This window comes from Xenopus laevis, chromosome 9_10S (assembly GCF_017654675.1).
Source record: "Xenopus laevis strain J_2021 chromosome 9_10S, Xenopus_laevis_v10.1, whole genome shotgun sequence".
Taxonomy (NCBI): domain Eukaryota; kingdom Metazoa; phylum Chordata; class Amphibia; order Anura; family Pipidae; genus Xenopus; species Xenopus laevis.
The window spans coordinates 80,239,194-80,265,692 of NC_054388.1; the positions used below are offsets into that span (position 1 = coordinate 80,239,194).

A 26,499-nucleotide genomic window follows, 5' to 3' on the forward strand; every position below is an offset into this window, starting at 1 on the left:
AAAGACTACCCGTTTGCTCTACCCAAGTGTTTCTAGTGTCCATGAATCACAAGATTGTTCCATAAGGCTGGAGCCACTCTTCCCAAATTATAAAACTTATAGTGTTATCAACTGTGCAGCATATTTTATTTTTTACAATCTATACTTTAACAGCTTCTGTATGTACACAGTTATGTGAGTAGCTTCCTACATTCCTAGATTAATTTCCTAGAAATCACCTGGCATTATCTTAACACATAGTTATTGTATGGAAGTTAATCTAGAAAAACAGACTGATTTTAGTTAATGACTTTGCCTGCCCCCCTGGAAATTTTTCTGCGTATACCCATGCCAATCACCGCAAATATCTGGGGCGTAACTACAGAGGAAGCAGATCCTTTGGCTGCAGGGAGGCCCAGGAGGTATAGAGATTTTAATTCATTTACAATATCAATACATATTGGTAAAAAAGTCTTCTGGACATTTTGGGGGACTGAAATAGTTTGCTGTGGGACCCAGTAATATCTAGGTACACCACTGGCCAATGTTGGTTGACACAGAGATCCTGTGGTTCATGAACAGTGTAGTCTAATACAAGAGTCCTCTGCACTCAACCCATTATCAATATATTTAAGACGGAGACATTTTGTGCATACTGCCACCCAAAAATGCCTTACCTTTTAGCATTCTAAAAAACAAAATCAATATTCCTGTAGGATATAAAGATTTTATAATGATGAATAATCTATATTTTTGTGCATAACTTTTCATAAGAAAAGATATAACAACAGAAGGGTGTGTAGTTGGTACCCCAGAGAGAGTGATCTGAGATCACTATTCAGTGTTTAGATTTGTATTATGTTGGTTTTGTTAGCTTTGTGTCAGGCCACTAGTTGTCTGAAGTATAATAGCCTCCCCTATGTCTCTTACTGAGTACACAGGTTTGAGGACAGGATGAGCCCACATGCCAAATAACAGAGGTGCCAGTTAGGCATCAGTTTACAAACACTGTGAAATCCGTTCTCAAAAATGTGAAATGGAGATCAAAATCAGAGCCAATGAGCCAGTTGGTCAGGAGACACTTCTCCCAAGAAATACTACTATTCAGGGAGGTACAAGTCTTTTTATACTATGACAGAAGAATTTTTATAAAAAATGTATTTAAAGAGATTCACACAGGTTGACAGTTGAGGTCAACCTGAGAGAAGTAAAAATGTACTCAAAAACAAGTCAAAGTCACAACCTAGAATCAATATAAGACATGATTTATTCTTTGACCAGTCCATGGGAAAGCTGTGTGGTATGTGGATACCTGAAGTTCAAATAATTTTCTGTCATGTGCTTCATATCTTTATTTAAAAATACAATTTTTACAAACACTGGATATAAATGTCAATAAAATTCTGCAATTGGTCAGATATGTCAATGCAGTTTTCTTCTATTTTTCTTTCTTTTGTTCATTACTTTGTTCTTTTTTCAAACCCCTTTCGTAAGTGAACTTGCAGTCACAGTAGCTTTGCTTTGATTCCTGTTTGAACTCCTTGTACTCTGCTAAAGGTACTTGTTGCTAAACTATCAATATATGCAACATCTTGCCAAGGTCCAATAACCCATAGCAGCCAATGAAAAATTTGCTTTCAACATTCTAACCATGCTAGACTGATCAAGGTTTATTGCTGGATGGCTTCTTGCCGCTCAGTATTGTGTCCCAGTCTAATAACACAGCAACAAATCAACAGCTACATTTAACTAAACTATAGCAGGTACATCGATGAAATCACTGGTTGCTAGGGTTAGGGCAAATTTAGCCCATGTTACTACATTAGTAGTGGGGTTACCTTACTGTAATAGGTAAAATTTTCCTGTGTAGTTACCAATAATAACCTTTTGGCAATTCGTTTTGGTGCAGGTCTGCAAGTTACATTTTAAAAACAAATATCCAAATGTATGCTATGGGTAACTGTAGTAGTGCATTTTAACACCTACGTTACTTTTACTTCAAAGATTCTGTCTGCTCACGAAGAACAAAATCAATAGACCTTTCTACCTGTACTACAAAGTATTATTTTGGTAGAATGAACGCTATAGTAAGGAAATTGAGTGATATATTTATAAAATATACAACGAAAGGGTTCATAATAAAGATGTTCATACATGGGCCAATATTTCCAGTCAAATTGGCCACTCATTGACAAGCTTGCAGCTTATCTTCCCCTGTATGGGACCAAAACAGCCCCCTTCTGACCTGAATAAATCCTTAATAGTGAGCTTGGACATGGAGTAATTCTAAATAAAGACACTCTGATCATTGGATCAGTCCATGTTTCCCCAGCATCTCGGGTTCCATGTCATACAAAGATCTGCTAGCCGCAAAAATGAACAGATCTTTCAGTGAGGTGTATGGCTGGATTACTAATGGTAATACTTTGTGATAGAACGTAACAGGTTAATGTCATTATCAAAAGAAAAAATGAGATAAAATATACAAGTGCTACAATAACATAACTCACTACTGCTATAGTAAAAGATATAGTGTCAAGAATATATCAGTATATCAGTGCTTGCTTATTGCACTGCTAGTAGCAAACACAATCAATGGCAGTCACTGGCACAGATAAACTACTCCAAATATGATCAAGCAGAGCCAGTAAGTGTTGATTTTTTTCAGGAGTGTAAAAAGCAAATATACCTGTAGCTGCTAGTGTCCAAATTTCTTTACAAGTCACCCAGATATATGCTCTGTTACACTGTATTAAAAGTTGTTATAAGGACCTTAGAAATAAATATTTTTAGCTACTATAGTTTTAAGGAAACTAAATTGCCAAGGATAGTGATTGGTAATTACATTTAAGCTGTAGATGTTTCCTGGTTTACAAAATAAACAGCTGCACTTTTGTGTATACATTGTTTGTTATTCAACACTGTTGGGACATAAGAAAATGGAAAATTGTAGAATTATTTATTCTCATTTCTCCTTTTATTCACCATACTGTCTCACCACACTGTCTCACAGACAGTTGGATTGCTTTTGGAGTCTACCCGCTGCTCACTTTTAACACCTGTCTGACTTATATCTCGAAGTGTGTATTTAAATATCTCTGCTACTGAGGCTTCCAAATGTACCATGAATGCCTTGCTTATAAGAACATAAATGATTGGGTTAAGGCAACTGTTAATAAAGGCCAGACTTGTGGATATAGGCATACCAATTCTAATCCACTCACGGAATTCAGGACTGTGATGGATGTTCAGCTCCAGCAAACTAAAAATATGGTAGGGAGTCCAACAAACAAAAAAAGCAACGACAATAGAAAAGACAGTCCAGAAGAATTTACTACAACCCAGTGCATTTTTGTCCTTTATCCTGATGGCAAGTAACGAGTAAGACAAAATCATAGTCAAAAGAGGAAAAAGGTATCCAATAAAGAACCTTATTAGTGTAAGAGCAGTGTGAGTCCTCTTCATGACAGAATGGTCATAGTCATGGAAGTTGTTGAAGCAGATGGTGACTGAGTTGCCAATTTCAGTTGTGTCTCTGTAATAAAGTGCAGGAGCAGCAATAATGCCAGCGCATATCCAGACAATTCCATTCAAAATCATAGATTTTCTTAGAGTCCTGTGTCTCTGTACAAACCTTGTGTGAGCCAAAAACAGGTACCTATCCAGGCCAATCACAGTAAGGAAGAAAACACTAGCAAACATGTTGAGCAGAGCAATGAAAGAGTTGATCTTGCAGAAATATTTTCCAAAAGGCCAGTGAAAGTCAGTGGCTACATAAGTGATATGCAAGGGAAGGAATAAAACGAAGATCAAATCAGCAATGGCCAAGTTGAGAAACCAAAGAGTGCTGACAGTTTTTTCCCATCGGAAGCCAGTAAACCAGATGACCATAGCATTTCCAGGAACTCCTAAAATAAATGCCAAGGAGTAGATTACAATGGACACGATGTGGAGCGCATGAGGGAATGCAGAATCATGGGGTGTCTCCTCAAAAGCATAGTAATCATATGCACTGGAGTAGTTGTCATAGTCTTCAGAAGAGATATCCATTTTAATTAAATCGTCTTACTAGGGGAAAAAAATCATGTTACTTAAAATTTAATTTGGCTAATCCTCCCTGAATGAATACCCCCATCCCAAGCTTTATAGGTATGCAGATCTGATACATATGCATCATCTTGTTAATGTTGCAATGATTAAATTTACCAAAACAGAGCATGCAGGGGCGAACCTGATGACACCCCCCCCCCCCGCTCTGCACTTAAAACATGAGCGTTGGAGCAGGTCAAAGACGGGCCACATCACTAGTGCAATGAGCGCAATATCGCTCTCTGCACTAGCGGAGCCAAATTTCAGCTCTTCAAGTTACAACAGGCATTTTTTTGCCATCTCTTGTAACTGGCTGCTCACTGCTGCCTGAGGCAAGGTTTTCAACTTGCCACATGACAAGAGCGGCCCTGTTTATAATTTAGACAATGTTACATAGTTAAATAGTTACATAGTTAAATTGGGTTGAAAAAAGACAAAGTCCATCAAGTTCAACCCCTCCAAATGAAAACCCAGCATCCATACATACACCCCTCCCTACTTTAAATTAAATTCTATATACCCATACCTATACTAACTATAGAGCTTAGTATCACAATAGCCTTTGATATTATGTCTGTCCAAAAAATCATCCAAGCCATTCTTAAAGGCATTAACTGAATCAGCCATCACAACATCACCCGGCAGTGCATTCCACAACCTCACTGTCCTGACTGTGAAGAACCCCCTACGTTGCTTCAAATGAAAGTTCTTTTCTTCTAGTCTAAAGGGGTGGCCTCTGGTACGGTGATCCACTTTATGGGTAAAAAGGTCCCCTGCCATTTGTCTATAATGTCCTCTAATGTACTTGTAAAGTGTAATCATGTCCCCTCGCAAGCACTTTTTTTCCAGAGAAAACAACCCCAACCTTGACAGTCTACCATCATAATTTAAGTCTTCCATCCCTCTAACCAATTTAGTTGCACTTAGTCTCTGCAGCTCATTTATATCCCTCTTAAGGACTGGAGTCCAAAACTGAACTGCATACTCCAGATGAGGCCTTACCAGGGACCTATAAAGAGGCATAATTATGTTTTCATCCCTTGAGTTAATGCCCTTTTTTATACAAGACAGAACTTTATTTGCTTTAGTAGCCACAGAATGACACTGCCCAGAATTAGACAACGTGTTATCTACAAAGACCCCTAGATCCTTCTCATTTAAGGAAACTCCCAACACACTGCCATTTAGTGTATAACTTGCATTTATATTATTTTTGCCAAAGTGCATAACCTTGCATTTATCAACATTGAACCTCATTTTCCAGTTTGCTGCCCAGTTTTCCAGTTTAGACAAATCACTCTGCAAAGTGGCAGCATCATGCATGGAACCTATAGTTCTGCACAATTTAGTATCATCTGCAAAAATAGAAACAGTACTTTAATGTTGTAGCATTTGTAGAATGTTTTCCGTTCAAGCCACCCCCCCCCCCTTGGAAGTTTAACAATTGATCAGGTCCCTCCTTTCCTTGTAACAAGGTTGCAGCCAAGGTTTAGCCATAATTCCAGGAATGTGGATAACAGCATATAAGCTTTCAAATCTCACCATAGTTGGCTGTTGGAATAAGTGTAACATTTACAAAAAAGACATATTTCATTATCATGTGAAACTAAACAAAATCAAAAAAATGGTTGAAGAAATGCCATTCACTGCCCAGCTTCTGCCAAGACTTTTGATTAAGGGAGGATTCCAGTTACTTTTGTCCCTAATGTTTTTACTTATCTAAACTGCTGAAGGCCCAAAATTATCTTCTGCTAGCCCTTCTGAGATTGCTAAAAGAGCAAGAAGTAGCACTTGTTAATGCCAAATCTTTAAGGTTGTGGACAAACAGGAACATAAAACCGCAGAAACTGTGCTGCAAGGTTTTTTTATTCACAACATGTTTCGAGCTAGTGGCTCTTTTTCAAGTGTTCTAGAACAAGTAGCACTTGTTAGGCTATTCCAGCGTGAACAGCAATTCAGACACATACAACAACCTTAATCTGTATGTATCTTTGAAAGGATACTCTCTCCAAACCGGCACATATGAATAAACACACCATTTTTTGTTTCTGCACCAAGAGACCAACAGACATTCACAGCAGGGGCTTCAAAATAGAACTAAATAATTGGTGACCTTACCTCTGAAGCAATGAAATACACAAGAAGCACTTTTTTAATTTAACTGTTCTAGCCAAATCATGTTTTGTTCCTCAAAAACTATTAAATAATTGTATATGTTGTATCTGAAATCATGTGCCTCTCTGTTGCATAGAAAGCAAAATATGAGGAATATATATTGGGTGTATACTTTTGTCATTCAATTTGTACTGTTGCTGTTTTGGACAAAAAATACTTTCTTAGCCAAATGAGTCATTTCTCCATGGTAAAAACATCTCCAGGAAAATATTCTGCACATACTTGGCAAATCGTTCTGCATAGTCAGTCTACTTTTTACACAAGAGGAAAACATCTGACATCAAGCTAAGTAGTATTCTCAGAGTACAAATATTGCTTGCAAAATCCTATAACATATTGAGATACATGGGCTATAGATAGAGAGCTTTGGGAGAACAGGTATGGGACCTATTATCCAGAATGCTCAGGGCCGGGGGTTTTCCAGATATTGGATCTTTCCATAATTTAGACCTCATACCTTAAAGGAGAACTAACCCCCCCAATAATAAAACCCACTTCCCTCTAGTCCCCCCTCCCTGCTTCCCCCCGCATGGGTGATTAGCCCTGAAAGTGCCCCTAATTCATCACCTATAGGTGCAGAGTAGGAGCAGTGGAGCTCATGGGCGCCATCTTCCTGCTCTTCTGTAGTTGGAGCAGTCTTCTGGTTTGTAGCAACTGCACATGCTCCAAAAATGCCTGAAATTGAGCAAGGGAAGGAAGAGGACCCGAAGAATACAAAAGATGGTTCCCATGAGCTCTGCTGCGCTTACTCTGCACCTATACGTGAGTAATGAATAAGGAGCACTTTCAGGGATAATCACCGATGCAGGGGGGAAGCAGGGAGGTGGGACACGGGATGCTTCTTAGAGCTTCTACATTTACTCCTTAAGGGAATAAATTGAGAACAGTAATGATTTAATATCATTTTAAATGACAACCATTTCTGTTCTGTCTTTTTAGCCGAAAACTTAATGCCCCAATCAATGCTCTGAAGGGCAGCCCTCAAGGCACTAAAATGAGCTTTTCTGAAATTCATGTTTTTTGTTGCCCCAATGTATATTTGTTTTTTTGCACCAGGCATTAAATTATATAACATTATGGTCACTATTACCCAGGGGTTCAATGACTTGCACATTTGCTATAAGTTCTGGGTCATTTGAGATCACTAGATTCAGAATAGCATTTTTTCTGGTTGGCTCCTCAACAATAGGGATGTAGCGAACGTCGGAAAAAAAGTTCGCGAACATATTCGCGAACTTGCGCAAAAATGCGAGCGGTTCGCGAACGGTTCGCGAACCCCATAGACTTCAATGGGAAGGCGAACTTTAACATCTAGAAAAGACATTTCTGGCCAGAAAAATGATTTTAAAGTTGTTTAAAGGGTGCAACGACCTGGACAGTGGCATGCCAGAGGGGGATCAAGGGCAAAAATGTATCTGAAAAATCTGCCTGTGTGTGCTTGGAAGAGATAGTGTAGGGGGAGAGCTGTTAGTGATTTCAGGGACAGATGATAGTAAGTTTGCTGGCTAGTAATCTGCTTGATACTGCTCTGTATTGGAGGGACAGAAGTCTGCAGGGATTTGAGGGACATTTTAGCTTAGGTAGCTTTGCTGGCTAGTAATCTACTGTTCTCTTTAAACAACTGCCATACGTTGACCTTGTAGGCATTGTTTGCCCAGTTTTTTTGGACGCAGCCACTGAAGCACAGTTGCCAGAAAAAATATGCCATATAAATGCTGAAAATAGTCATTTTTCGCCATACGTTGACCTTGTAGACATTGTTTGCCCAGTTTTTTTGGTTGCAGCCACTGAAGCACAGTTGCCAGAAAAAATATGCCATATAAATGCTGAAAATAGTCATTTTTTGCCATACGTTGACCTTGTAGGCATTGTTTGCCCAGTTTTTTTGGTCGCAGCCACTGAAGCACAGTTGCCAGAAAAAATATGCCATATAAATGCTGAAAATAGTAATTTTTTGCCATATACGTTGAGTCAACGTATGGCAAAAAATGACTATTTTCAGCATTTATATGGCATATTTTTTCTGGCCTCTGTGCTTCAGTGGCTGCGGCCAAAAAAAACTGGGCAAACAATGCCTACAAGGTCAACGTATACACTACTACAGCGGTGGATACGGATTATGTAAAATATATTATGGCTGCTTGAAAAAAGTCACTCCGGTGTTTTTCTGGAGACGGTAATATTATGGATATTTAGACAGAATGGGAACAAGGTCACACAGCTCGATGGCGGGTTGAAGAAAACAGTGTGCAAATAATGCCTACAAGGCCAACGTATACACTACTACAGCGGTGGATACGGATTACGTAAAATATATGAATGCTGCTTGAAAAAAGTGACTCCGGTGTTTTTTCTGGAGACGGTAATATTATGGATATTTAGACAGAATGTGAACAAGGTCACACAGCTCGATGGCGGGTTGAAGAAAACAGTGTGCAAATAATGCCTACAAGGCCAACGTATACACTACTACAGCGGTGGATACGGATTACGTAAAATATATGAATGCTGCTTGAAAAAAGTGACTCCGGTGTTTTTTCTGGAGACGGTAATATTATGGATATTTAGACAGAATGTGAACAAGGTCACACAGCTCGATGGCGGGTTGAAGAAAACAGTGTGCAAATAATGCCTACAAGGCCAACGTATACACTACTACAGCGGTGGATACGGATTACGTAAAATATATGAATGCTGCTTGAAAAAAGTGACTCCGGTGTTTTTTCTGGAGACGGTAATATTATGGATATTTAGACAGAATGGGAACAAGGTCACACAGCTCGATGGCGGGTTGAAGAAAACAGTGTGCAAATAATGCCTACAAGGCCAACGTATACACTACTACAGCGGTGGATACGGATTACGTAAAATATATGAATGCTGCTTGAAAAAAGTGACTCCGGTGTTTTTTCTGGAGACGGTAATATTATGGATATTTAGACAGAATGTGAACAAGGTCACACAGCTCGATGGCGGGTTGAAGAAAACAGTGTGCAAATAATGCCTACAGGGCAAATAATGCCTAAAAGGTCAACTTATACACTACTACAGCGGTAGTAAAATAAAAAAAAGTAAAATAAAAAAAAAATGAATATTAAAAAAAAAAATTAAAGTTGGTGCTGCTGAACTACTAGGAGCAGCAGATTAGCACACCAGTCCCACTCCCCAACACTGCTAGACTAATAGCACTGGGCTCTTATAGTAGTAGTAGTAGTAGTAGTAGTAAAACAACAAAAAAAAAAATAAAAGCAGTCCTTACAAGGACTACTGTTATTGCAGCAGTCAGCAGATGAGATCAGAAGCAGGACAGCTGCCCACTGCAGCTACATACAGAGCACTGCAGTAGAAGGTAGATTACTAGCCAGCAAAGCTACCTAAGCTTAAATGTCCCTCAAACCCCTGCAGACTTCTGTCCCTCCAATAACAGAGCAGTATCAAAACGATTACTAGCCAGCAAACTTTCAACTGTCCCTGAAATCACTAACAGGCAGCAGCTCTCTCCCTACACTATCTCTTCAGCACACACAGGCAGAGTGAAAAAACGCTGCAGGGCTTCGGTTTTTATAGGGAAGGGGAGTGGTCCAGGGGAGAGCTTCCTGATTGGCTGCCATGTACCTGCTGGTCTGGGGTGAGAGGGCAAAAAAAAGCGCCAACAATGGCGAACCCAAAATGGCGAACGTCGCGCGACGTTCGCGAACTTCCGGCGAGCGCGAACACCCGATGTTCGCGCGAACAAGTTCGCCGGCGAACAGTTCGCGACATCTCTACTCAACAACCTGTGCCATAAAATTGTCATGCAACATGTTTATAAACTTGTTCCCATTAACTGATCTGGCAGTACTGTTGCTGCAGTCAATATCTGGGTAATTAAAATCCCCCATTATCATTACTTTACCCAAACTAGCAGCCTTTTCTATTTGCATCAGGAGCTTAGCCTCCTCCTCCTCACTTATATTAGGGGGTCTATAGCATAATTCTTACAATTGATTTGCTGGACTCTTTACAATTGGTGAAGAACTCTACCCATAAGACTTCTGCCCCCTCATTTTCTAATATAACCTCCTCCTTGATATAAGCTTTTAAATCCTGCCTAACAAACAGACATACCCCTCCACCTTTTCTATTGCCTCTGTCCCTCCGAAACAAAGTATAGCCACTGATTAACTGCCCAGTCATGCAACTCATTCAGCCATGTTTCGGCCACACCAATCACATCATATTTTCCCTCCAGCTCTCCCATTTTACCAGTCAGACTTCTTGCATTTGCAAACATACATTTAATACTGGTACCATATTTAACAAATGACACGTGGTCCTCCCTATCCTTAACAGTACCCCAAACCAAATTTCCTCCCCCATTTTCCTTTCCTATCTCATCTAACCTGTCTTCCACTGAATCTTTTACTGAACCCTCCCCCCCAGCCTAGTTTAAAATCTCCTCCAACCATCTAGCCATCTTCTCCCCCAAAACAGCTGCACCATCATCATTGAGGTGCAGCCCATCCCTAGCAAAGAGCCTGTAGCCGACTGAAAATTCAGCCCAGTTCTCCAAAAACCCAAAACCCTCCTCCCTGCACCAATTTCTCAGCCACACATTAATCTCTATAAGCTCCTGTGTTTGGGGAGATTAATGTGTGGCTTGTGTATAACATAACTTGTGTGTATTGTTTTAATGAAGAAATATTTATTGTTTTTGTTATTTTTTGCACTAAACAAAAAAATGAAACCACTTTTCCTTTCATGCTTCCTGTTCTGTTGAGTTACTTTTTGCAGCTTGCTTATGGTAGAGATGGGAGAAAGGGTAGCGAGTTCAGAAAAAAAAAACCAATTAATATTCTATTTGTGCTTTATAACAACTAAAATATAGAATGTATATGTTACTGTTATTTTTATTTCAATGCATATAGACAGGCACAGTGCAAATTGGCTTTAGATTATCCCTCATTTCAGGAGATGAATTTTTTGAGGTTCAGTCATTTAGAAGCGTGCAAGGTCAGAAAATAAAAACACTAGGGGGTAAATTTATCAAAGAGTGAAGTTCCGCCACTAGAGTGAAATTCCGCAGCTCTCAATTCATTTCTATGGGATTTTGAAAGGCGTATTTATGAATGGGTGAAAGTGGATTTGATAAATACGCCTATAAAAATCCAATAGAAATGAATGGAGAGTGGCAGAATTTCACTCTAGTGGCGGAACTTCACTATTAACTTCATTCTTTGATAAATATACCCCTAGATTTCTTAGGACCCTACCCTTCTCAGTCACCAACTGATAACAACATAAACTGTTGGGTGGGGCTCAAAGTAGGTTTATAGTAATGAAGATTTTGTTTCTAAGATCTAATCTAAGGGGCAGATTCACTAAGGGTCGAATTTCGAAGTTAAAAATACTTCGAAATTCGACCCTCGAATTGAAATCCTTCGACTTCGAATATCAAAGTCGAAGGATTTAGCGCTAATCCTTCGATCGATCGATCGAAGGATTTTTCGTTCGATCGAACGATTAAATCCTTCGAATCGAACGATTCGAAGGATTTTAATCCAACGATCGAAGGAAAATCCTTCGATCAAAAAAAGGTTAGCAAACCTATGGGGACCTTCCCCATAGGCTAACATTGACTTCGGTAGGTTTTACCTGCCGAAGTAGGGGGTCGAAGTTTTTTTTAAAGGGCAAGTACTTCGACTATCGAATGGTCGAATAGTCGAACGATTTTTCGTTCGATTTCGTTCGAATTCGAACGAATTTAACCAATTCGATGGTCGAAGTACCAAAAAAATACTTCGAAATTCTAAGTATTTTTCATTCGAATCCTTCACTCGAGCTTAGTGAATCTGCCCCTTTAAGTGTTACATGTGTGCCTTTACAAGTTGTATTTCAGCAAATAGTTTTATAAATATATTAAAGTAAATGTTTACATTATAGTATTTAAGGTAATGCTGCAGAAGTCATAATTTAGGCTGGGACTAAAATGTAAGATAGCAAGTTGACTCCGCTTTTAAAACTGAAACAATGGTTTTTACTGTACTGAAATTTTTGTTCAAAAAATCTTCTACATCTCTCCAGGGCAAGCTGCCTACTAATTGCAATAGGATCATCCAATAAAAATCTCTGTGCGTAAAATGATGGTTTCTTTATATGTATACATTTATTTCTTGGTATAACGATAATAGAACGCGGGTTGCAATGAGACATGACAGGAGACATTTACAGAAGTTGTTTGTTTTGTTTTATTTCCTTTTCTTTTTGTTTAATTATGTTTACTTTCCAGTGGTACATAATATGATATCAATACCAGTGTTGCATTGTATTCCTTGCTATACTGTATAAGTGAAGATATATAATTGTGTATACGAAATGGGTACCTTGTTTAAACTATGTAATTGTTTAAAGATTGTAATGTATGGAATGCATGCAATGCACGATCCTGTCCTTTTTTTATTTTTGTTTTTTGAAAAGAAATAAAAATTATTGATCAAAACAAAAATCTCTATGCGTCTGGCTTTGTTAAAATGATTGCCAACTGGCATTAAACAAATCTTTCTAGTTTCCTTGCAACTTTGGTAATGCCTACTTTGAAGAGGTAGGCTAAGAAAATGTTTTTGGGAAAAAATATATACCACTTTTACAATTTTGAAGAAAATACGGTCTATAATTGTTTGCTACTCATTGATAAATATACCCATAGCAACACAACACTCTGGTGGCACATACTCATTAACTGTTTTTCACCCAAAGCACAGTGTTCAAGACAATCAGTGTGTCATAAGCTTATTAGTTCTGCATTTCATTAATATTAGTTGATGAACATATTGAGTTGTTCAGTTGTTAGGTGGACACTCCTGTGTCATGTTTTTGGGGCCTGGGTAAGTGATGTACTTTGCCACAGTGTAGACATTTTTAAATATTTCAGGCCATCTTAAGGATGTCCAACTTATTTTACTCTAGCTTTTGGTTATGGTTCTTCATACCTTATAACTGTAAGCTGTGACATTCAATTCTTTCATTGCTGTTTCCCGAGGGGAAAAAAAATTCTCATGGCCTGTGAGAAGCAGTCTTACCTAAAGTATTAGTTTGGCCGGTGGTCAAGGGTCCAGGCCAACCAGCAAAAAAAATGTTTTTGGCCCACAGCCCCTCACAAAATTGTGGTCCAGTTTATATTTTTGGTCTGTAATGGGTCACGCATTTTCCCCTCCACTACCCCTCTGTAATTACTCCACTGTCTTGGTTATTATTTATGAATGCAGCACGGTAGCAAAATAACATGATTGCATGTTGGTGCTGGGTTCCTAAGTTTGATTCAAGCTACAGCAGAAGTGTTCTATAATGAGTTCTGTATGTTCTTCCTGTGTCTGTGTGAGTTTCCTTTGGTTATTCAGTTTCCTCTTACATTCAAAAACCTACAGGAAGGTTAACTGGATCCTGATAATACTAACCCTGGCCTGTGAATACAGTAGATGTTAAATTCCACTGGGGCAGGGAAGAGTAACATAACTAAGCAGTGTTAGGCCCGGGTGCAGGCTGTGCAGTTGGGCCCCTCCATCCCCTCCAGAAGCAATCTTCTTGGCAAATACATGGACCAAACCACCTGCTCCCACCGTAGTTTTGCCACTGGCAGTGAATGATGTTTATCTATGTAGAGCTCTTCAGAAATGACACTGCTATATTAAAAACGGATAATAATAATGTCTGTGCATGTGCATGAGTGATGACATTTTCAGTGGTTTTAAGCAAAGACAAGGAACAGGGGAGAAGGTTGTATATATATATATATATACAGGCATATATAGCTTTGCCTTTGGCTTTCTGCCAGGGTTCTGCCTGCTATGGAACACATCAATGTCCTACTTTGCCTAACAAAAAAAAGCCCTATCATTGTTGCCTAAGGGTTGAACTACACAGACGATTTCTGTGTGCTTCTGTCGGATCCAACGCTGGGCAACAAAACGCCCACATCAAGTTGACGTGAAACAAGGTAGGTAATACAAAAGTCTGAAGGTGTTGCAGCGTTCGTCCGACGTGACACAATTGTCGGATGCAAGTGCTGCACGCTGCGTCTGCATCCGACAGTCGTGTCGCATCGGACGAACGCTGCGACTTGACGCGGGTGCTTTGCCACCCAGCGTTGGATCCGACAGAATTGTCTGTGTAGTTCAACCCTAAGTATTAGTATGCATGGGGACTGTAACAAAGTTCCAATCACAGGGCAGCATAAGAGGTATTTTGATATTTAGAATCTTTTACTCTAGTGAATACAAAAGCAAAGATCTTGAAGTTCTGAATATAGATATATTAAGAATTATGAGACTAGCAAACAGGGTGTGAAAATCAACAGAAGGGTGCAGCCAAGGAAGATGCCAGTGAATAGAAAAAAAGGGCGTCTTCTTCTGCCTGCCTAATTATTTACAAACAGCCTTTAAAGGAACACCCAAAGGCTAGGGTGAACCAGATTAATGCTCTCATGTTTCTTTAACCCATTCTGTCCAATATATTATAAGCATCTTCGTTCCCTCTGAATATAAAAAAATCCCCTCTCTTGTAAAGTACATCATTCTCTAACAGATATATTTAATGGGGTAGTTCAACTTTGAGTTAATTTTTAGTATGATACAGAGAATGATATGTCTGCGAATGTTCCCATTCATCCAGGTCACGGTATATCTATAGTAATAAGTCAGATCAACTGGACTTGCTGCATTTTCTTTTTCCTTTTCTTCTTTAAAGGAAAAATACAGCAAGTCCAGTTGATTTGACTTATTACTATAGCTATATTCTGAAACAATTTTCAATTGGTTTTCATTTTTTATTTTCTGTAGTTTTTCAATTATTTAGATTTTTTTTATTCAGTAGCTCTCCAGTTTGCAGTTTCAGCAGTCTGGTTGCTAGAGTTAAAATTACCCTAGCAACCATGCATTGATTTGAATAACAGACTGTGATATGAATAGGAGAGGGCCTGAATAGAAAGATGAGTAATACAAAGAAGCAATAACAATAAATTTGTAGCCTTACAGAACATTCATTTCAAATGTTTACATATTTATTGTGTATTCTATGAGCCTTTTTGTGATCTGTACTTGCTGGAGCAATGTTGTCTCGTCTCACTGTGTATTCGTATACTGCTGAGATGACAATAAAGTTGCTCACCAACCCCTTGGATGTTGCTCCCAGTGACCTTCCAGGCTTGGAGGCATTGCCAAACAGGGCCTCTGGTAGGCTACCAGTCCACATAGATGCTACCAAATAGCCAATAACAACCCTTGTTTGGCACCCCCTGAAACTTTTTTGCTTCCCAACTTTTTTTTATATTTAAATGTGTTTTGCAGGTTAAAAAAAAAAGATTGGGGACCCCTGTTTTAGAGCATAGTTTCAAACTTTTAATTGTTGGATTTATTTCAGGTTTCTTGCATGCATTTGTAAATCATTTGTAATTCAATAAAATTCAGCTTGGATTTGGCCTCTTGCCATGTGTGATACTATGGAAGCAGCCTGACTATCAGTTGAGGAGACAGCCTGCAAGGCCATTTATATCCGCTTCCTTCTCCTAAAATGCAATGGAATTCTATATGTTGGTCTCCTGACTTAAATGGTTCGGTTTGTACCTCTAACTCAAATTTTCATCTGAGTTTTTTTAAAACTCCCATAGACTCGAAATTCCACCAATTGAAATTTATTAATAAAATCAAATTTTTATGTCGGATGAATAGAATCAAGCCGAAAACTCCAATCAAGTTCTAACCAAATTTGATTCGAATTTAAAAAACGTCTCTGAAAAAACTTGAATGTTAGGAAGGCTGCAAACAACTACAAATTGATCCCTGGACGTCTCTCATTCAGCAGATTTTAGGTGGCGAATAGTCGAATTTGAGTTCTTAAAGGGCCAGAGTATGATAAATCTTGAAAATCGAACTCGAATAGAATTTGAATAACTCCCTATTCGAAATTTGACAGTTTTGACCATGAAAAGCTTGAAAATTTGATTTTCAAGTTTGAATTTTCAATTCGACCCTTAATAAATCTGCCCCTAAGTGTACAGGTTAAATAGTTGATAACAGATAACACCATTATGTTCTACAGAGCTTATCTGCTGTGTAACCAGAGCATTTTTTCCTTTGAATGGCTGCCCCCATTGCTACACAGCAGCTTATTTATATAAACAATAGTAATGTTTCTGAAGCAAACACAGCAGTTCTATCAGTGCAGAGCAACACTGCATTATATTTTTATTACTTTAAAACACTTTTATTTTTTGATGTTACTGTTCGTTTAAGGTGGCCATAGACACACCAATATTTTGTACCATAATTGTGTGGTAGAAGACAAGGTGACCAATATTGGTAAAAAGCCTTGGCTATTGGTTGTCTTGGCGATCAGGGGCTGAAAAGTTTGATTGGTCACCTTTGAAGGTGTCCCAACATCGTAAAGTTAATGTTGAATCATCAGATAGAGCTAAAGAATTGTTTTTGTTTTTACCTGCATATCTGACAATTCAGCTCTTAAAGGGATACTGTCATGGGAAAAACATTTTTTTTCAAAATGAATCGGTTAATAGTGCTGCTCCAGCAGAATTCTGCACTGAAATCCATTTCTCAAAAGAGCAAACAGATTTTTTTATATTCAATTTTGAAATCTGACATGGGGCTAGACATATTGTCAATTTCCCAGCTGCCCCAAGTCATGTGACTTGTGCTCTGATAAACTTCAATCACTCTTTACTGCTGTACTGCAAGTTGGAGTGATATCACCCCCCTCCCTTTTCCCCCCCAGCAGCCAAACAAAAGAACAATGGGAAGGTAACCAGATAACAGCTCCCTTACACAAGATTACAACTGCTTGGTAGGTCTAAGAACAACACTCAATAGTAAAAACCAATGTCTCACTGAGACACATTGAGTTGCATTGAGAAGGAAAAACAGCAGCCTGCCAGAAAGCATTTCTCTCCTAAAGTGCAGGCACAAGTCACATGACCAGGGGCAGCTGGGAAATTGACAAAATGTCTAGCCCCATGTCAGATTTCAAAATTGAATATTAAAAAATGCTCTTTTGAGAAATAGATTTCAGTGCAGAATTATACTGGAGTAGCACTATTAACTGATGCGTTTTGAAAAAAACATGTTTTCCGATGACAGGATCCCTTTAATGTTAGTAGAGTGGACAAAAGATCTTTCGTACGACCAATGGATCATGGGAAAGATTGTAATTGTAGCATGTATGGCCACCTTAAAACAATACTTCTGCTATTTTTCAAGGACTTTGCTTAAAAGAAACAAGGCAAGTATCCCGACTTCCAGGCAAAAGACAATTTATGGAGTTCTACAGTTAATTACAATCCTCTGATTGAATAATACACAATACAGACATAGGAGGAAAACCAATCCTGGTCTATCAAAAAAAACAAGTTTTCCTATTGTACAGTACCATATTTCCCTTGTTTTATTGTTTCAGTGAACATAGCCCTATGGGCAGTTATTCCATACCCACACTCATATGGCATTCCAGACAAGACAGAGACAATTGTTATAAATATATCATTATAAAGTTCTTTACCCACACACATTAGACCTTAATCCAATGTGCTCTAATAACAAGGATTCAAGTATGCTCTATGTAATGCTGAGAACATGCCTGGAGTAGAATATTTGTTTGTCCACGTAAACAACAGTAATAGAATAGTAAATGCTGGTAGGGCTTTGATAGACAAGCCTTCTCTAGCTAGGAGTAAAAGTAATTCAACTTCCAATATAATACAGTTTAACCAGGATATGTGTCATATCTCATTATATATATATATATATATATATATATATATATATATATATATATATATATATATATATATATATATATATATATATATATATATATATATATATATATATATATATATATATATATATATATATATGTATATATATATATGTATATATATATATATATAGAATGGTTACTATCTGTTATATGTTAGTTAATTATGGGTTAATGACTAGCCAAGTGGAAAGCAGCAGAGATATTAGCAACGAAATATTTGTATATGGTTTGGATCCCTTTAAGAATCAAATATATATTAGTTATTGCTGTTATTTTGAGTTCATACTTCTTAGTAGATATGCTTTGTAGTTTAAGTAAATGTGTTGGCCTTCAATTCTGGCAGGCTGACAGGAAGGGAATAAACCCTTTAGTACTATACTACAGTGTCTTCCTTCAGTTGAGTAGCAAGAGAAAGACTTCTACGTTATTGACAAACACAATGATGCTGCACATTCTTACCTTTAAATTTCCTAGAAAGAGACTGGATTACTTATGGCAATCAACAGTTTTATGAGCTTAATTATGACATCAAAGCTAAAAATACCTAAATATCTTTACATACCAAGTTTCTTTTTTCCACACCAGGACTGTATCTGCATGAAAGTGATGGTTTTCTTTTGTTACACTATGTTTGGAAAAAAACAAGCTGTCTCAAGCATGAGGCATGAGGCAGAGGAAGCAATTGAAAATGATGCAGGGGCACATCCAACAAATGGTTTGTGTATATAGATAATGGTTTAACTTTTTTCCTTCTATAGCCAGAAACATTCAGTAGGTCTTCTGACACAATAAACAACACTTCAGGTAACTGGACGGAAATAAACGTATGTGGTACTGGGGGCATGGTTAAAACCCATCTAAAGTGAACTGTTTAATAAAAATACATCTGAACTTTGCTAAATAACTTTGCACTTGTCTTTTAATAGATTTCTGGCAAAATGTGCAGAATACACCAGATTCTCTCCACGCCTTACTACAATCCCTTAATCACATTAATTAGCCTGCATTTTCTGTCTAGTTATAAAAGTTAAAATTACAGGGGAAAAAATGAATCCGCTGTTTTACCTTGATGCCAGGAAAGTATTGGTGTAAGTATGACTACATCTACTTTGTCTATATTTCTCTTCTAAAAAAGCAGTTCATAAAGAGAAATTAAAAACATGGGTTGAAAAACTGGGTTTATAAAAGGATGTTTCTTCTTTTTCATAACTTATTTTGCAGTATATCCAATTAGAAGTACTTCTGTGAATTATTTACTTTTTTACAAAAATGGCCACAGCTATCATTCTAGTAGTAAAAAATTATAATTATTCCCTGTGGTCATTACACATTTTTTTCCTGACAATACAGGGTGCATTGTGTTTGTCTTCTTTCAGCACTACGAAAGAAGCTAATAATTTTTATTTTCCTGCATGCATAATAATGTCTGCACTGCATCCAATGTAACTCACTCTCCCAGAATACCCACTGCACCCACACATATAACTGGCAAAGTAAATTGCAATGTTAGCAAAAATGCTTTGCTTTCATATCCTGCACAATAAACAATTTACCAGTTGTCACATTAATCTTGTTTAAAAGCCTGTTTAGAAGCCTGTTTTGCAAGGACAAACATGCATGATTTATGTTGATGAATTGTGTATGTATACAGCTGTGACTGGAAATACATGAGATGATCCACCTGATTGGTATGGTCACCAAAAATTCGATCCCTGCACAATTCAGCCACCAAGTGGTGGTCCACGTAAAAAAACTTTCTTTTGGAATTACTGGCAGGGCTTCCAAGGTTTCAATGATAATATCACATTGGAATCATGATGGAGATGTAGCCCTTGCCATTTTGTGTAGGCTGGCATAATCATTGGGGTTAACATATTCATTGTTGATGGATAGAAGAGTGGGTGCCTCATGCTAACTGATGGCTTTCCATTTTCCTGAAAACTACCTGTAACAACATACTATGGGGTTCATTCCAATGGTGTAATAATCTATTCTATGTAACAAGTACTTCACTTTCAATACATATAAAAAATCATGGTTATTTGGTCAATATCAGTGTAGATCCCACCAGTAGTTCTTGATAATAAAGTACAGCCAAGAGTCCAGCAATCTCAAATTTACAAGAAATTACCTATAGCTAAAGGCAAAATGATTACAGTAAAGGGCTCATCACACATTTACATCATTTTGTCATAATACCATTTCTTTTTTTGTATTTTTAAAGTTACCTACTGTTGGCCAAGGAATACACTACTGGGGATTTCAGCCACATATTGGTCAGTCAGCCCATAAGGAGAGCCTCGTATGCCTGCCAATAAACTGCCAACTGCTATATCTATTGCATACAAACAGCAGAAAGAGCAGTCTGCACTTAATTTTTTAAGAGTGTCAGGTAAGTAAATACAATCACTTGGGGTTCATAACTTTTGGCATCTCAAAGTTTAAAATTACTTTCCTTCTCCTTTAAAGTTATTTTTATTTTATTTACTCTGGTTATAGTAATTGTAGGTCCCATATGTTTCTAATGATACCCTCTAGTTATGGTATAACAAAAATAAAATGTTTAAACAGACAAGACTATCAATTCCTAATACACTCATCTTACCAAATGCATGTTAACAAAAACAAAGTAAAGGATAACCATGTTGGATACTTTACAAAATTTGTCTGAAAACAAAAACAGAAGAATGTAATTCAATAAAACTTTCTAAATGTATAACTTAGCTGTAATATATTATTTAGCATGTGGAACTGCAGAAATAAATGAAATGTTTTAACCGTCCAACATCTCACCTGCTTGTGTTAAATCTTTCCAGCAAATTCTAGCCAGACCTTTTTCCCAGTAGACATTTACAAGCATGAGATACTACACCAGCACAAAGACATTTACAACCCCACAGCCTGGAAATAAAACTCTCACTCACCTCACGCTGTACAGGGGAACTGTTTAGCTGTTTTGCAAGAGATGTGTTATGAATAAACCTCTGAAAGAAGTAAGCAGCCTCCCTCAGGATGGGAGTAATTTTCAGCTGCGAATCAGAAACGTGGCATTTCCCATATGGGCTCACATAGGGAGAGGCACTTCAAGCTGTGCCAGAGAAAAGCAAACATTTTAATGCACTGCAAAGGATTTACTTATCCAGATGCACAGAGGATATTTGAAGAAGAGTGGCTCTACAATAGTTAATATAAACAAGCCATAGGGGCAGCCATGCAAAGCTGTAAAAGGAGAAAATGCACAGGATACACAGCAGATAACAAATAAGCTCTGTAGTATACAATGGGATGTTTCATAATGTATTTATTATCTGCTGTGTATCCTGTGCTTGAATGGCTGCCCCATGGCTACACAGCAGCTTGTTTATATAAAGTATGGTAGAGTTTTTGAAGCAAACATACCCGTTTTATCAGTGCAGGGCAGTACTGCATTATATTTTCATTCCTTTAAAACACTATTTTTTTGGTGTTACTGTTCTTTTACTTCAAAAAGCATGATGGAGCTAACAGATAATATAATTACACCAATTAGACCGCTCCGAGCTTACCCCCTCTGCATTGCTCCGTGTGCTCCTTGTTTGGTGCTCTGTCTGCAGCGTCCCCACCGCTTATCTCACATAATGCCTATGATTAAGGGATTGAGTCCCGAAACGTGTAGGGCGTGAGATCACTGTGGGGTCTGTAATAAATCTGCGTTTATCCTTGAATGGAGTGCCGTCTTCCTTTTGGTTGGTGTAACAGAAAATATAGCTAATTTGTAACAGTACTTACCGGTACAAAAATAATAACCACAGTTGCTCACAAAAAATAGCAAGCTTGTCAAGAGGTAATACATTTGCAATATAAACACTATAAACATAGGATACACACAGTGGTCTTATGTACATATGTAAATATTTCTAATCAGCCCTCTAATCTTTTCCATTAATTCCACAAGTTCCTTCCCCACCTGTTCAACCACCAGCATGATGAGATCTAAGGAGTATCACATCAGAATTCCACACCACTTCCCACAGAATTCTAAAAGGCGATCAATCGTAGGGATATTATTAATATGGAATCCTCAAGAGATAGTCTCTGGCTGTGGTAGTTGGAGAGTTATATCCCATGTAACTGCAAATCAACTTCATTTTTTCTGTAGAACCAGAAGAAGCTCCTGAGGCAAATCCAAAGTCCCTGGTAGTGTCCACATCAACTGTGAATATTGTAGATTGTTTCTCCATTACTAACTGGTTTCAAAGAGAAGGGTCTTGATACTATTGACCAGGATACTGTGTAGTGAGTACAATGCATTAACAACCCTAGAAGCTATTGTAATGCATGTTTATACACAAAATAAAAAAATAATCAAACAAGGATGGGTACAACAAACAAGCTGCTGACTGGAAAAGGCAACTAAAAGCAAACAAATCAACTGAAAAGGATAAGTATTTGTTATTAACTGCTTTTTTATAGTAAGGTTTTATATTTAAATACTGTGGTTTCATTTTTTATAGTTTTTTTTTCTGTCTTTGATGCTAAATAGAAAAGTTTGATGTGCTAGTGTGCTTACAGCAAATTTGTCACAACCTGTTTTACTTTGCAGTTTACTTTTACATTGTTAGTTTTCCCTCAGTTTGAGGGGGTGGGGTTTAGTTGCACCTGAACAGACTGTATAAATAGAACCCCTGGGACTCCAGTGGAGCTTGCTCTAGTGTTTAGCTCTTAAGTGTTTGCTCTTTAAGTGAGGGATCTGTAAGTGGAATTGCAAACACAGGAGTTTCCATTATTATAAGGGGATTCAATTATTAGGAATGTGGATAGGATAATCTGTTGTACAGATCGATACAACTGAACACTTTGCTGTCTACCTGGTGCCAGGGTTCGGCATGTGGTTGATCCGGTAGACAAATTATTGGATTGGGCTGGGCATGACCCAACTGTCTTAGTGCATATCAGTACTAATGACAATAAAAAAATGGTAGATGGAAGACCTTAAAGAGATTTCAGGGATCTAGGCTCTAAGATCAAGGAAAGGTCTTTTAATGTAATTTTTTCTGAAATTTTGCCTGTGCCACATAGAAGTTAGGAAGACAGCGGGAGCTTAGGGAGCTAAATGTGTGGCTCAAGTCTTGGTGTAGGAAGGAAGGGTTTGGGCTCCTAGAGCACTGGGCTGATTTATCCTTGGGGTACAACCTTTTACAGTCGTGATGGTTTCCACCTCAATGGAAGGGGGTCCACTGTGCTATGGGAAAGAATGGCTAAGAGGTTGGAGGAGTGTTTAAACTAGGCAAGGGGGGGCGGGCAAGATAAAGAATTATAGGGAAGCTAGGGTAGATGGGACAGTGGGATTAGAAAGGGGTCATGGGGGGAGGAGTGAGGGGGGGCATACAGTTTACCAGCTAAGGAGGTCTCTCTGTTACAAGGAAAACAGACTAAAAGTAACTTAACATATAATTCTCCACTAAGTAATGTAAATTTCAAAAGTAAAAGTAGTAAACTACGCTGTATGCTGGCAAATGCACTGAGTTTGTCAGGTAAAATGGGAGACCTAGAATTAATTGCATACTCTAAAAATTACGATATAATTGGTATCACTGAGACCTGGTGGGATGAAACATTTGACTGGACTGTGAATTTAAATTGTTACACCCTTTTTAGGAGGGACAGAGGGATTAAAAGGATGGAGAAATTTGTATGTTTGTGTTTGTATGTAAAGCCATAATTAAAGCCATGCACTAAAGAAATAACCATAGCTGGCTCTGGTGAGGGTGTAGAATCCTTCTGGGTAGGGCGTGGCCTGCATGGCGTCCGTGTAGGCTGCGAGTCTGAGGAGCTCCGTGTGCGGGGCAATTAATCCTGCTCAATACTGCGGTCTGCCTATCCCATTATAGCTACCTGGACTCGGTGCACGCGCCAGGACTTTGCAGCTGCTGCCTGATGGTGCGGAGAGGCGGTTATAAGCGCGCCGCCAAGCAAAATACCCGTCGGCAGAAGGACATGCAGGCCCAAGATGGCGCTGGTCCCAGCGCTGCGCATGGAGCGTCGCCACAGCCTGGAAGGCGACAAGACGGAGCCGCACATAAGCTTGCTCAGTTTGCTCGGACTCCCTCACCTCCGCTTTCGCAGGCTGCTCCACTGTTACCAGCAGGTGAGGAGGAGGGGGCTGCATCTCCTGCTTTAATGGCCCATACTACCCCTGGGGAACCAACACTGGCTGAGGTACTTCAAGCCATCACAACTAACCATACTACGTTAGTGGGCAAGATGGATGAATTGAAAACTGACTTTGCCATACTGAAGCATGATGTCCATAATCTCAGGGACAGAACGGGGGAAGTGGAGAGGAGGGTTAGTGAACTGGAGGACCTTACTGCCCCCCTCCCGGCCCGTGTTACCACAGCTGAGAAACAGTTGGCGCTCCTGGAACAAAAAGCGGATGACTTGGAAAACCGCTTGAGGCGGAATAATATTCGCATCCTGGGCCTGCCGGAAAGGGCGGAAGGGGCTGCCACTGAAAAGTTTGTGGAACAATGGCTAATTAACAAATTTGGCCAGGCGGCTTTCTCCATGGCTTTTACTGTTGAGAGGGCGCATAGAATCCCGGGAAAGCCACCACCGCCGGGGGCCCCTCCACGTCCATTAATTGCACGCCTCCTCAATTACCGAGATCGGGATGCTGCACTATCTGAAGCGAGGAAGGCGGGCGAACTCATGCATGACAACCATAGAATTTCGATATATCCTGATTTCTCCTCTGAAGTGCGGAAACAAAGGGCTAAATTCACCGAAATTAAGGCTAATCTACGTCAACGACATATTCCTTACGCCATGATTTTTCCGGCCCGACTGAGGATTACCGATGATGGTAGAACCCATTTTTTCTCCTCGCCTGAAGACGCCTTTGCCTGGTTGGAGATGAGACCTCGTGGCATGCAGCAACGTGACTGAGATACTGCACTCGGGACTTATACTTCTATTTGCCTGACTTGCACTTTGGACTGTTTTTTTGGAATTTTGAGACTTGCTGATCCTCCTACACTTATGACTTTATGCTGGGATTGAATCAGGCAAGCTTCCTATAATAATAATGCAATGGGTCAGGTAAACAACTCAAAAGTTTATTTTGTTGTAAGACTACCTGTTATAAGCACAAAGTATTGTTTTGCTGGGGAAAGGGGGAAAAGAAAGAAAAAAAAAAAAAAAATAATAAAAACACCAATTGGATAGGCAACTGTGACTGCTCTGCTGCCCCCAGAGCCATGCGTGTGTATGGCCTACATGGGTCAGCTTCTCGACACATTGCGGCCACTAACCTCCTCTTTAGTTTAGACCAGGGCTTGTTGTTGGGTTCTTAAACTCACCCTGCTGATAGTATGGAGTGGGTGGGGAGGGGGGAAGTTAGTTTTTGGGTGTTAATATGTTTGTGCCATGGTGTCCTTTCTCTACATGTCCTAGTGAGGGTACAGGGCGATTGCATGCGTATCATTACGTTCAAATACTGCAGTGCTCTTTCTTCTTTCATCAACAATGGCTACGGTTAATTGCTTGTCATGGAATGTCAGAGGTATGGGGGACATGATTAAGAGAAGACTTGTATTTGATTTCATACGGAAAGTTAAGTCTCACCTTATTTTACTGCAGGAAACTCATTTACTGGGGGGTAAGGTATTGGCACTAAAGAGGCCATGGATAGGGTCAATGTATCACTCCCTTTATTCGAACTACTCCAGAGGGGTATCTATACTGGTGTGTAAGTCCTGCCCCTTTGTGCTGGACAAGGTGATATCTGATGGGTATGGTAAATATGTGATTATACATGGGACGTTGTTGGGCAAGAGAATTACTTTGGGCAATGTATATATTCCTCCGCCATTTACTGACGGGGTGTTACATGACTTGATGGTGAAAATAATTACTCTTCCACCTTCACCTTTACTGTTAATGGGGGACTTTAATGCGGTAGCCAATCCGGACCTAGATAAACTGCACCCCCCTAGAACGGGTACCCCTGCTTTCAATAAGTGGTGTTCCCTGTTCCACTTAGTAGACCTCTGGCGGGTTCGTCACCCGTATGGGAAACAGTTTACCTGCTACTCACAAGGCCACAATAATCTGTCCAGAATTGATCTGGCTCTAGGATGTGCGGACATGAACAAATTGGTGCACAGTGTGGAAATTCTAACCAGAGGGATTTCGGATCACTCCCCCCTACTTCTTAAACTGCAGGTATCTGTTGAGCCTATAGATAGGGTCTGGAGGTTGAGTTCCTACTGGGTACGGCATGAACAATTAGCGGAGACCATGTATAATAATATAGAATCCTTTATGGCGGTGAACACTGCTGGGGTCCCACTTACCACAACATGGGATGCTTTCAAGGCCTATATCAGAGGGGAATATATAAGTAATATTAAGGCATTAACTTTAGCCTCTGCAGCTGATATTGCTTCCAAATCTCAGGCAGTGTTAGAGGCG

The 26,499-nt window shown here is 39.1% G+C and overlaps 1 protein-coding gene across 1 annotated transcript; it reads right to left on the reverse strand.

The window, feature by feature from the left end:
* Window positions 1-1,228: 1,228 nt before the first annotated feature.
* Window positions 1,229-21,043, reverse strand: gpr1.S (G protein-coupled receptor 1 S homeolog). The gene is made up of 2 exons (XM_018239016.2): window positions 20,970-21,043; window positions 1,229-4,047 (listed from the first exon to the last, which is right to left on the reverse strand). The coding sequence occupies exon 2, from the start codon at window positions 4,027-4,029 to the stop codon at window positions 2,974-2,976; it is 1,056 nt and encodes a 351-aa protein (XP_018094505.1). The 5' UTR covers window positions 4,030-4,047; window positions 20,970-21,043; the 3' UTR covers window positions 1,229-2,973.
* Window positions 21,044-26,499: the final 5,456 nt, after the last annotated feature.

Bases quoted from the DNA above. Each gene is read 5' to 3' on its own strand.
- gpr1.S (XM_018239016.2), bottom strand. From the start codon at position 4,029: ATGGATATCTCTTCTGAAGACTATGACAACTACTCCAGTGCATATGAT.